Raw genomic sequence first — 13,545 nt, 5'->3', positions numbered from 1 at the left:
AAAAAAAAAAAAAAAAAAAAAAAGTTACACATAGTGTTACCCTCTGACCCAGCAATACACTCTTTTTAAAAACAATTTTTGAATATGATTTAAAACTTTTGTTTTATATCAACTGCATTTTTTCTTTTTACCTTTTGACCTGCTTCACCCAAACAATATTTTTATGTTAAAAAGTAAGTTGGACAGTATGTATGGTCTGTCTAAAATTCTGTAAAAGAAAAAAAAAGCTGGTTAATATAGATACAGAAAAAAATTTTGGTGGAATATACACCACCTGGTAACAGTCTAGAGATTGGGACAAGGGAGGGTGGGCAACATGAGAGGTAGTTACTTTTTTGTTATAGTTTTTAATAATGTTTGAATGTTTTTACTATGCAAATATTATTTTAGAAGCAGAAAAAGTAAATATAAAAAGTATACAAAAGTACTACAAGAATGTTCCTTGTAATATGCTTTGAAATAGTGAAAAATTGGATGCTGTAAATAAGAATTGGTTGAATAAGGGGCGCCTGGGTGGCTCAGTCGTTAAGCGTCTGCCTTCGGCTCAGGTCATGATCCCGAGGTCCTGGGATGGAGCCCCACATCGGGCTCCCTGCTCCGCGGGAAGCCTGCTTCTCCCTCCCCCACTCCCCCTGCCTGTGTTCCCTCTCTCTGTCAAATAAATAAATAAAACATTTGAAAAAAAAAAAGAATTGGTTGAATAAGTTATAATACATCCTTATAGTGGAATACAATTCAGTTCTCCCCAGAATACGGTTACCAAGTCACACTCACAAAAATAAGGGACATCTGGGTGGTTCAGTGGGTTAAGCGTCTGCCTTCGGCTCAGGTCGTGATCCCAGGGTCCTGGAATGGAGCCCCACGTTGGGATCCTTGCTCAGTGGGGAGGCTCTTTTTCTCTCTCCCTCTGCCCCCCCCACTTGTGCATCCGTGTGCTCGCTCTCAAATAAATAAATAAATAAAAAATAACCAATAATGATATGTTTTTATGTAGCTAAAACTTAATTATTTCTAGGAATAATTTAGCTTTCAGAGTTATTTCTATAATGTTTCAATTTTTAATAAGAAGCATGAATTACTTTTTCAATTAGGGTAAAAGGCCATTACCTAATACCTGTTGAAATTAAGGATCTTATGATTTTTTTTACCTCTTTAACTATTCTATTCTGTTATATCAGGTAAGTCTAGTGTTTAACTTTTATGCATTAGACTTTTGTGTAAGTTTCAGGAAACTATAGTTTTAGTAGGAGACTGTTTAGATGTCACTTTTTTTTTGTCTAGACAGTGCTATCCAGTAGAAATTTAAAAGCAAGCTACATATTTAAAATTTTCTAGTAACTGGGGGTGTCTGACTGGCTCAGTTGGTGGAACATGCAACTCTTGATCTTGGGGTCGTGAGTTTGAGCCCCATGTTGGAGGTAGAGATTACTTAAATAAACAAAACTTAAAAAAATGGTAAAAGGAAACAGGTGTAATTAATTTTAATATAAATGTTCTATTAACCTAATATAGCTATAGTATCTAATCTATACTAGTTATATTATCCAATAAATATCATTTGACATGTAATGAATATAAAATTATTAATGAGATATTTTATATTCTAATTTTCATACTAAGTCCTTGAAATCACACGTGTATTTTATACTTACATCATATCTCAATTTGGGTGCTGAATTTTCAATAGTTAAAATGTCCTACCAGAACATTAAAGTGTGTTTATTTTTATTTTTATTTTTTTAAAAGATTTATTTATTTATTTGAGAGAGCGAGAATGAGAGAGTGTATATGAGAGCGGGGAGGGTCAGAGGGAGAAGCAGGCTCCTCACTGAGCAGGGAGCCCGATGCGGGACTCGATCCAGGGACTCCAGGATCATGACCTGAGCCGAAGGCGGTTGCTTAACCAACTGAGCCACCCAGGTGCCCCTAAAGTGTGTTTAAAGGAAAAATATTTTACACTGCTTAGTTCTTAAATTTAAGTTAAAATTAATTAAAATTTAAACATTCAGTTCCCCAGTCATACTAGTCACATATCAAGTGGTCATTAGCTACATGTAGCTGGTGGCTGCATTATTGGACAGTGCAGATAAAGAACATTTCCATCATTATAGAAGTTCTATTGGACAGTGCTGGTCTAGACATTGAGCTCTTGGCTGATAAAATCTTATTCATCTTTGGAACCCTTTTACTTAACAGTGCTGGTCATTCAGGATATATTCCATAAATGAGGGATTCATTCATGGATCCTGAACTGGGGTAACCATTAATGGGAACCTAATGCAGAAAGAGAAGGATGAGAAGACAAATCTTCACAGTTTGGCCTTGGGTGGCTCTGAGGAAGGACAAATAGTTATTGTAGCGGAGGTCTTTTGAGCTTGGTGTTGCAAACAGTTAATGATCTATGGAGTCTGTTTGTTCTCCCCAACTGACTTAATATAAAAAAGAATTTGTGTAATGGACTTTTAGACCTAAGCGAGTGCAAAGACTGTCTTTGGAAGAAGGTGGGGGGGCCCAGTGTAAACTGGATCCCACTGGATCCACACAATGGTTGTCTGCTGGTGGCAGGAGGGGGCAGCAGAGAGCTGCTAGGGTGGTGCACTCTGGGGAGCCCCAAAGTACCCATAGGTGGGAAAATGGAGTATTAGGGTGAACTCAAATCAGGATCTCAAGACCAAAAGGAAAGCCAGCCTAGTAAGCACACTATCAAGAGGGATGCCAAACCAAGTTGAGACCAAGGTATAAGAAAAGACGCTGGGGTCTGTAGTTGCCCATCCCACCTCAGAGGGAGATTTGGTCTTTTCTTTCTTTCTTTTATTTAAATTTTTTTAAAAAATATTTTATTTATTTATTTGACAGAGAGAGACACAGCCAGAGAGGGAACACAAGCAGGGGGAGAGGGAGAAGCAGGCTTCCCCAGGAGCAGGGAGCCCGATGCGGGGCTCGATCCCAGAACCCTGGGATCATGAACTGAGCCGAAGGCAGACACTTAACAACTGAGCCACCCAGGCACCCCTCTTTTATTTAAATTTTAAGCAAAATGAAGAAAATTAAAATTACTGTTAACCAGATAGAACTTTTGGCAATTTCTGTAGCCAAATCACTAGGTTAACTTTTGGGGGTATTTCCTTCCTATATCTTTTTCCCCTATATAATTTGAATGTGTGTTTTGTTTTGTAAGTGGCATGTATGTATTTATTTATTTGTAAGTGGTTTTTATTTTTTTATTTTTTTAAAATTTTAAAAAGATTTTACTTATTAATTTTTGTGAGAGAGAGTGAGATCGCGAGCATGAGAGGTGGGGAGGGGCAGAGGGAGAAGCAGACTCCCGGCTGAGCAGGGAGCCTGATGTGGGACTCAATCCCAGGACCCTGGGATCATGACCTGAGCCAAAGGCAGACGCTTAACTGACTGAGCCACCCAGGTGCCCTGTAAGTGGTTTTTTAAAAAAACTTAATATTCTGTGAATATCTTTCCATACTTTTACATATTCTTAGTATTCTTATACAACATCATTTTAAAAATTAATTTAAATTAAAATTTATTTTTAAATTTTTATTATTGAAGTATAGTTGATGTACAATGTTATATTAGTTTCAGGTATACAACATAGTGCTTCGACAATTCTATACATTCTATGTTCACCATAAGTATAGTCACCATCTATCACCGTACAATGTTATTACAATATTATTATTATTATTATTTTTAAAGATTTTATTTATTTGACAGAGAAATAGCACAAGTAGGCAGAGCAGCAGGCAGAGGGAGAGGGAGAACCAGGCTCCCCACTGAGCAGGGAGCCCGATGTGGGGCTTGATCCCAGGACCCCAGGATCACGACCTGAGCCGAAGGCAGACGCCCAACCTACTAAGCCACCCAGGCACCCCTGTTATTACAATATTATTGATCATATTCTCGGGGGGCCTGGCTGGCTCAGTCAGAAGAGCATGAGACTCTTGATCTCAAGGTCATAAGTTTGAGCCCCACATTGGGTATAGAGATTACTTAAAATAAATAAATAAAATTTAAAGAATACAGTATTATTATTATTATTATTTTTAAAGATTTTATTTATTTGACAGAGAGAGAGAATACAAGCAGGGGGAGTGGGAGAGGGAGAAGCAGGCTTCCCGCAGAGTAGGGAGCCCGATGCGGGGCTCGATCCCAGGACCCTGGGATCATGACCTGAGCCGAAGGCAGACGCTTAACGACTGAGCCACCCAGGCGCCCCAAGAATACAGTATTATTGACTATATTCTTTATGCTATACTTTTCATCTCTGTGACCTATTTATTTTATAATTGGAAGTTTGTACCTCTTAATCTCCTTCACCTACAACATCATTTTTAATGGTCCCCTCATCTTTGGTTGGTGTGGATTTGCTCTGCCTGATTTAACCAATTGCCAATTAGAAGACATTAGGATTTTTCCAATTTTTCACCATTTGAAATAACATAAATACTAGGTAAATCTTTGTGCCTACCCATAATGATCTTCTTAGAATAAATGTCGAAAAGTAAAATTGTTAAGAGTTAGTTGGACAGTTAGGTAGTCAGGGCCAGGGTCCCCAACAAGAAAATATGGAGTCAGGATAGCTAAAATAAAACAGCGCAGACATCCTGTTTTGCAGCTTAGACAGGACTGCACTAACATTCTGCTCTGCAGCCTTTGCAGAAATGACTTCTGCAAAACGTTCTAAAATAAGACAATGAACCACAAAGCATTTGTCAATATCACGGGCAAGGGGCAGTTAAGACATAAGCCCCCGGATGTCAGCAAAAAAAGACCAGCGGCACGTGGACATTAACCTAAGAGGTAGACAGATATGTGACCAAAGCCCTGATCGGCACGACTCAGCACACCCTGATTACTTAAGATAGATCTGCAAAAGAGCTCATAAAAACCCCTAAACTTCGAAACTCGGGGGCAACCCTCTCGGGCCCCCCTCCCTCTCGGGGAGCTTTATAGTTTTGCTCAATAAACTTTGCTTTGCTGCCCACCCCTCTCTTCATCTGATCTCCCTCTTCGTTCTTCTTTGAAGCAGTGTGACCAAGAGCCATGGGCACTAAAGGCAGGGAAATCCTGCAACAGAATGCTAGGTGCAGAGCTACATATCTGTATGTTTTTGGATTTCAATTGCCAAATCCCTCTCTTGGAAGGCTGTAACAGTGTACACTCTTCCACCAGTACCCATTTTCCCAAACCCTCACCAATTCTGGGTAGTATTAAAGATAAGCAAGCAAACAAACATCTACCGCACCAAAAAACCCAACAACTTTGCCAACTGGATAGGTGAAAAAAAAAAACAAAAAAAAAATGGCATGTCATTTTTAAAAATAGCATTTCTTTGCTTACTAGAGATATTGAACATTTTAAAAAATTGGTCATATATTTGTGTGTGTGTGCCTATTTTTGTTATTGTCCGTTTTCTTTTCTTTTCTTTTCTTTTTTTAAGATTTTAGTTTTTTTTTTTTTTTTTTTAAAGATTTTTTATTTATTTATTTGAGACAGAGAGAATGAGAGAGAGAGAGCACATGAGAGGGGGGAGGGTCAGAGGGAGAAGCAGGCTCCTTGCTGAGCAGGGAGCCCGATGCGGGACTCGATCCAGGGACTCCAGGATCATGACCTGAGCCGAAGGCAGTCGCTTAACCAACTGAGCCACCCAGGCACCCAAGATTTTAGTTTTAAGTAATCTCCACACCCAGTATGGGGCTCAAACTCACATCCCCGAGATCAAGAGTCGCACCCTTGCCTGAGTGAACCAGCCAGATGCCCGGTGTTACTGTCAATTTTCTAAAAGATACTTTCCTGTAGAGTTTTCTAAGTGTTGTCTACACAGTGAGGATATTAATCCTTTAAAATACATGCTGCAACAAACAAACAAACAAAGAAATAGTTGCAAATATTTCCCACTGTAGATCGCCTCTTCATTATTTTTGCATGTGGCTTCCCAGAGGGTTTTTTTTTTTTTTTTTTTTAATAAACTTGTTATCTTGGAGTAATTTTTGGAACAATTTTATGTTTATGGAAAAGTGGCTGCAACAGTGTGGAGAGTTCCTACCTACCTTTCATCCAGTCTGCCCTAGTGTTCCCTTCTACATAACCGTGGTGTATTTGTCCAAACAAAGCAATACCATAAGGGTTTAAAGTTATCTGTTCATGGGTGCCAGAGAACCAAGCAACTCATATCATCTTCATCTTTCTCTGATGGAAAATCTAGTTGAAAGTTTGGTTGATGGACATTTGGAGCACATTTTTTTCAGACAGTATGATTTTGTGTATTTTCTGGTCAGAGCACAGAAATCTATGTAATTTCAGAATGTTCTGAAATTCATCATTAATAGTTTACTAACAGAGATGTGGGACTCTTTACTATGAATAATAATGTTTCTACATGCCAAGGCACTCAGAGTTTTGATTTTGAAGGGCTCTGGAGCTTGGAAACTCTGCTGGAGGATTTAATCTCCCGTGGTTCCGTTTAATCCCTCACTCTCCCCACTATCAGCCTGCTCGCTTCCTGGGGTTAGAGGGCAAAAGTGGGAAGAGTGCCTAACATCATCCTTAATAGGAAGTAACATGCCATTAGAGCCTTTTCTAAAGAGAGCTATCATCTTTCTCTTTCTAAATTACAGCTTCCCCACTGATAGATTGATAAAGAAGCATTTGGTCTAAAACGGTCTTTTCCTAGAGCAGAGTGGAATTACCTGGGCTAACAGGACAGGACAGTGTCAGAGCAGTGACCCGTGGTCTGAGCATGGAGCTCCTTGTGCCTGCTCCACGTCTGATCAGCCCTGATCAGGGGCTTTGAGTCCAGTCACCTCCCGTCTGGCGCCTCGTTTCCTCATCTGCAAAGCAAGGGGGCTTCAATGATCTCTTTCCGGTTGGAGATTTTCTCAGTGATTTTCAAAAACAGATTTTATTGGGGTTGATGGATATGTTTATGATGTGGATTGCAGTCATGGTTTCTTGGGTGTATACATACGTCAAAACTTATCAAAGGGCATATTTCAAATATAGGCAGTTTATTGTTTGTCATGTATATCTCAATACGGCTATCTAAAAGGAGATTTTATCCAGCTTCTAGAATGATGAGGCAGTAGAAAGGACAGTGCTCTGTTCTGATAAAAATCTGTTTCCATCGTCAGTAATAGAAATAAACAGTGCTTTCTGGAGTTTTCCCCACAGCCTCCTACTAAGGTTTGTGCTTTCTCCTCCGATTTCTATTTGTTTTTTAAAATGACTATTGGCATCCATTCCAGGGAATGTTCATTCTGCTCATCCCAGACATCATCCTCGATGCAGACTGCCCAAGGCTCAGGAGTGTGGGGTCCAAGCTTCTCTTGGATGCCCACTGCGGCTCTAGGTTCATTTCCAATATCCCTTTCGGGAAGAGAAGAGAACTATCATGTCTCTAACACTTACAGTGAATGCGATTCATTGGGTAGGACTCCTCCGAGAAAATTCCTCTTTGATTGAAAGCGTGCCATAAGGGCGGAACCCCTCTCATGCATTCCCTCTGCTACCACCTAGTCTAGATGCACCACTTTATTTATTTTTTATTTATTTTTTAAATTTTTAAAAAGATTTTATTTATTTGACAGAGAGAGAGAGAGCACAAGCAGGGAGAGTGGCAGAGGGAGAGGGAGAAGCAGACTCCCCGCTGAACAGGGAGCCCGATGTGGGTCTCGATCCCAGGACCCTGGGATCATGACCCAAGCCGAAGGCAGTTGCTTAACCAACTGAGCCACCCAGGCGCCCCTAGATGCTCCACTTTAAATCCAGATTTCTTCAGAAGCTCCTTACCTGCCTCTCTGCTTCCAGTGTCCCTGCCCTGCAGCCCACCGTGCCAGATTCATCATTCTCAATACTGCCTTCCTCAATCACTTGCCAGCTCAGCAACCTTCTGAGGCTCTCCATTTCCACCTTTCATCAGGGGTAAACTCTGCTTGGACTGTGAGGCCTTCACTATCAGCCCTTCTCATATCTTCTCCTATTTCCCCTTGCTCGCCATGCCCAGGGGCATGTCTGCCCAAGTGGGGCAAGTTTCCTCCTGGACCCAATCCTGTGCCATGTGTCTCTCAGTTCTGGACCTTTCTCACCTTTCCCTACCACCAGGTTGTCCTCAGCGAATCCTACCTGCCTTAGGACTCATTCCGCTCAGACCCCATCTTCTCCCAGAAGCTTTTACTGATTCTCTAAGTACATTCATCCCAAGTCCTATGACTACTGTTTACTCGCTAGGAGCTGGGCACATGAGGATGAATTACAGCCTCTGTCTTTTGGTTTCTGTCTTCTCCCTGACACCCAAGAGAATGAAAAACCAAGTTAGTCCAGGAGTTTCTTAAACCAGAAACACCATACATGTATACCTTTCCCCTTCAAGTATGTACTTGAGAATTCTACCCCCTGGTTTTAAAGTGTATGCAGAGGAAGAATTTGACACACAGAGGACAGAAGAAAATCTCCTTGTGTCTGTTTGTGGTTGATTCTTGCTGGGCTGAACATAATGTGTGTGAATGATTAAGTGCAATAAAGTATGATTCCTAAAAATAGGTAGTTTGATCTTTCTCTTTTGCAATGAAGAACAAAGTCAGATTAATGTAGATTTATGTTTAAATCATAGGAAAGATCACTTTTGTTTTTTTTTAAGATTTTTAAAAATTTATTTGACAGAAAGAGACACAGCGAGAGAGGGAACACAAGCAGGGGGAGTGGGAGAGGGAGAGCAGGGAGCTGAGCAGGGAGCCTGATGCGGGGCTCGATCCCAGGACCCTGGGATCATGACCTGAGCCGAAGGCAGACGCTTAACGACTGACCACCCAGGCATCCCAAGATCACTTTTGTTTAAAAAACCCTTTGCTTAAAAATCAGAATACATGGTATCATCTAATCTTCAAGAAAAAGCTCTAAAACATAGAGAGAAATTTGGAAAGATATGCACCAAATGATTTTCTTTGGGTGGAGGAACTATTGGTGGTGAAATAAAATATTCCTTTTTATCCAAACCTTCTATAACAAGCAATTTCATTGTCATAATCAGAAAGACATTTTCATTTTGGGAAAAAAACACAGAAACAAGGATATCAATTTGGTACAAATGCAGATGGATCACTTTAGAAACAGTCCAAAATTGAATATTAAAAGGCCTTCTGTTTTGTTTTAATATAGAGTGAGGACAGGAATGGGCCACCTCTACAGGGAGATTCAGCAGATGTGGACTGAGTGATTGTAGTGTTTCAGGGTAAACATTATAAAAATAAACAAATGAGCAAACTAATGGAATGTGATAGGATGCTTGCATAATTACTAGACATGCTGTACCCTTTTTGTTTTTTTGTTTTTGTTTTTGTTTTTGTTTGGTCAAAGACCCAGAAAGGACTTTAACCTCAGGTCTATTAATCTGGCTTCTATCACTGGTCAGAGTTAGTGGCACTTTATGTTCTAAATCATAAATACATGATTTGCCCTTGGTATGCTCTAGCAATTCTGTTTTCTTTCCATCGAAGTTTGTTATCTCATTGCAGGAATGGAAAATGTACGGATTGGTGATATCACACAGGTGAGTGTTTACAGCCTTGAGAATCTGACATGCAGGTGGGAATTTTACCATGTGGGCATTCACTTGAGTTCTTACACCACCTCCAGATCGGCCTCAGCCGTGGGCCCTATAAATAAAGTTCAGGAGTGACCGTGAATTCTGGACTCTGGGAACACCCTTGACCATGAAGTTGATCCTGGTTTTTGGTGCCCTTCTGGGGCATATCCACTGTCGAGAAACATTTGTGGGGTAAGTTATGCTTTCTGGTGCCTGTTTGAACTTTTTTTTACCTGATTCACAGGGTCTCACTGGATTGTCACAGAATAATGGGTGCAAGTATTCAGCATTTTCAGAGAGGTTCTCTTAGATTTAGAGAGGGAATAGTGGGAATAACAGAAATGAGTGACCCAAGAAAGAGATGAATGACATCTAAAGGAAAAAACAAAGTGAAGTCTGAACACATATACCTTATATCTCTCTCCCCCGATGATCTGAATGTAGGGATGGTGGGCGTCAGTGAAAATAAAGCAGCTTGGCCGATTGTCTCAGCGCATCTCAGTAAGTGATGGGTTACTCTCCCACCACCTCCTCCTGGCCATTCTGGGCTTCGCCCTCCATGTCAGCCCTTGTCCTCCCCATCTCCAGATCTAGTGCCCAGGCCACAGAACCTCACGAGGTGGGAGGACCAGGGTGTAGATTTCAGCCCAAATCCAACTCTCGTGGCATCATAGGATTCACCTTTGCTCTAAAGTACTTTGTTTTCAAGATTCTATGAAAGGCTTCAGGCAGCATTTCTTGAAGAGTGTTCCAGGGAATTAAGGAAGTTGTCAAATAAGTTTGGCCTTAAGAAGTGGGTGGTCAAATAAATTTGGAAATCAGCGGGTTTAACAAACTATAGGCTTTCTAGTGACTTTTACTAAATTTGTGTGCATTGTAAATCTATAAGAAGGGATCTAGGTTGCTGCATTTACCCATTTTTTGGATCATCAAACTCCTCCCCACTTTTTTTTAATGTCCTGAGCAACTCAAAGGGCAACTATTCCTTAGAACACACACCAGGAAATATTAGCCCAAAGCAGTACTTTTCTCAGTGCCTTCGCATTGCAAAGGAGGGCTCCTGGGCTCTCTGTACCAAAAGGAATGAGACTCAAACGGAAGAATTTTCAGATCATGGGGCAGGTGGATACTTGTAGGTAGAAGAGCCTTGAAGATATTTTACTAACGTTCCTTGGAAGTTGCATGGCACTTGGTTTCAGAAGGTCTGGTTTCTGGTCCTTGTATATGGGTCTTTGTACCAATCCTTTCCCCACCGCACAAATGCTCAGGACAGTGACACAGGAAGTCAGCCTACTTGGAGAAAGGACAGAGGAGAAGAAATCTCTATTGTTAAGGAAGGGCTCTACGAATCCAGATCTACTCCCCAACTTTTTTCTAAGGATATATGTTTGCTTGTTTTGCAACTTCTCTTTCCTGCCAAGGTGTCCTTGATATCCTTTATTCCTCATTATGCGTGTGTGTGGTTGTGTGTGTGTGGAGAGCACACCATGATTTTTCAGGGTCCTAGTTGTCTTTGGCATACCCCAAGCTTGGGCCACATGAATGGGGTTTGGAGATGGAATCTAATACATTTCAGTTAACAACAACAACAAAACATCCTAGGTCTACCCAGATTTGAATTCAATTTCCTCTTACAAGCACCAACCTAATTATTCCACTTAAAAAAAAAACAAAACCCACCTCATTTCTGAAAAGCAGGAAGAGACAAGTTTTAAAAGCTATTGCTTTATGACCAGCAGGTGTTATTTTATAAATAATCATTAGCTAGAGGAAAGGTAACTTTAATGGCAAGCTTCCTGCTAGGTGTAGGTACACCTCTTAATTATTATCTAGATACCATTTCCTTGGGGGGAAGTAAAGCCATTCTACCAAGTCCTCATTCTGGGGAAGTGGGTCAGTATACAATTTATTAGTTTCTCAATTGTCAAAGAGATTATTAACTGCTCCATTAACCTCCTACATGCAGAGAGTAACAGGAGCAGAAAGCAATAGGAAAGAGTGTCCAGGCTTTGCTTTTAAGATCATGTCTGTGGTTAATATTCTTAGGGACCAGGTTCTTGAGATCTCACCAAGGAATGAAGAACAAGTAAAACATCTGGTGGAATTGGAAGCTGAAGAACATCTTCAGGTATCTATCCTAGAGGGAGCTTCTGTTTCCCAAAGAGACTACTCCACAGTTAGACACGATGATTGGGATCTCTCACTTTGGATTGGATCTCATCTTCTCTGACATAGTGTGGAACGCTAACTCATGGAGCTGGGATACAGAAAGCTTGGGCTCTAGTTTTGAGTCTGTGACACTGGGGAAGTCACCTACCTTCCCTGTGTCTCATTATCCCATTCAGTATAATGAGGATAAATATACCATTCTTCTATCTCACAGGTTTATCATAAGAGTGAAAAGAGAGATCAATTGTGAAAGTTACTTTGAAAGATTGCTGAACAGGGGCGCCTGGGTGGCTCAGTTGGTTAAGTGTCTGCCTTCGGCTTGGGTTGTGATCCCAGGGTCCTGGGTTTGAGCTCTACGTCGGGCTCCCTGCTCAGCGGGGAGCCTGCTTCTCCCTTTGCTTCTGCCTGCCGCTCACCCTGCTTGTGCTCTCTCTCGCTATCTCTGTCACTGTCTCTATCAAATAAATAAATAAAATCTTGAAAAAAAAAGAAAAATTGCTGAACAGCTATAATGCATTATTTCCATCCTAAAATAATTTACAGTATTAATGTTGTTATGAAATGAATTGGATTGCTTGAATGTCAACTGTTAAAAAAAACTGCCATAGTTTTAAATAATCTTTGCCTTCTGCCAGTTTTAATATCTAACCATAGGGGGGACAAACAATATGACACATAGGCCCCTGCTTGGATATTTAAAAACCCTCTTGCAATATCAGTGATTCTAGTCTTGCGGGCTGGTAAAATAGATACAAATTGATTTCTGGAAACCTGTCCATTTCCCTGGAATGACCCACTATTGCCTCGGCCTTTTACCCCTTCCAGCTTGATTTTTGGAAATTACCCACGATCCCAGGGGAGACAGCCCACGTCCGAGTTCCTTTTGTGAACGTCCAGGCAGTCAAAGTTTTCTTGGAGTCCCAGGGAATTGCTTATTCCATCATGATTGAAGATGTTCAGGTAATTATCCCATTGACCATCCTTCCAGAGTCTTGCTGGTCTACTTGAACTGACAATCCATCCTTTTTTCTCCTTGGGTACCCTCTGCCAGGGAAAAGGACCTGTGGGTGCCACTGGGGCCTTCCTGCAATCTGGGCTCCCCCTGACACTGACCCTCTCCCTTTTGCATTTGGCATAAGTGGAATATGGTAATAAAAATCTTAAGGGAAAGGGCAAAACAGAATCTCTGGCAGAAATATAAAGTACAAACTGAAGGGTGTTCGTTTAAGTAAAAGTGAAACCTTATTCATTTAGTTTTTAATTGGGGGTTAGCTCGGGCCCTGGGTTCCCAGAAAGGTAGGAGAGCTGTAACACCACCACGGGACTAACTGTCATCCTATATTTGCTGCGTCTGGCTGGCCAGAAGTCCTGTTAGCGCCTCATCCCCTTTCAGGATGCTGCCAGAATAAGGGAAAGGCATGACCCCAGAGCCCGTATGACAGGAAGAGGATGCTTGGGACTGGGGACCTGAGTGTTGGCATTTCCCTCACAATTGTAGATGCAAATGGATTGCTATGAACTGATCATAGGTGTGACTGGTTCATCCTAGGTTCTGTTGGACAAAGAGAATGAAGAAATGTTACTTAATCAGAGAAGACAACGGGATGGTAACTTCAACTTTGAGGCTTATCATACTTTGCAAGAGGTAGGTGTTTCCAAATGAACATTGGAGGAATGGGCCGTTTTCTCCTCCGATGACAAGGCTTTCACTTCTCCCTGGTGATTTAATGGGGAGTATTCTCCTATGATTTCCTAGCTTCTCCGATTTTCTCTAGGATCTC

At 41.1% G+C, this 13,545-nt stretch overlaps 1 protein-coding gene across 1 annotated transcript in view; it reads left to right on the top strand.

The window, feature by feature from the left end:
* CPA2 (carboxypeptidase A2) overlaps positions 1 to 13,545 on the top strand; it is a 44,403-nt gene that overhangs the window by 13,473 nt on the left and 17,385 nt on the right. The window contains exons 2-5 of the mRNA XM_032401566.1: positions 9,646 to 9,787; positions 11,642 to 11,723; positions 12,590 to 12,724; positions 13,314 to 13,409. Of these exons, the coding sequence (XP_032257457.1) occupies positions 9,723 to 9,787; positions 11,642 to 11,723; positions 12,590 to 12,724; positions 13,314 to 13,409 (378 nt within the window). The 5' untranslated portion in view covers positions 9,646 to 9,722. The remainder of the gene's footprint in view (positions 1 to 9,645; positions 9,788 to 11,641; positions 11,724 to 12,589; positions 12,725 to 13,313; positions 13,410 to 13,545) is intronic.

This window comes from Phoca vitulina, unplaced genomic scaffold, assembly GCF_004348235.1.
Source record: "Phoca vitulina isolate PV1807 unplaced genomic scaffold, GSC_HSeal_1.0 scaffold4, whole genome shotgun sequence".
NCBI classification, from domain to species: Eukaryota; Metazoa; Chordata; class Mammalia; order Carnivora; family Phocidae; genus Phoca; species Phoca vitulina.
The sequence above is the reverse complement of the archived record's forward strand: the minus strand, read 5'-3'. Positions and strand labels throughout refer to the sequence as shown.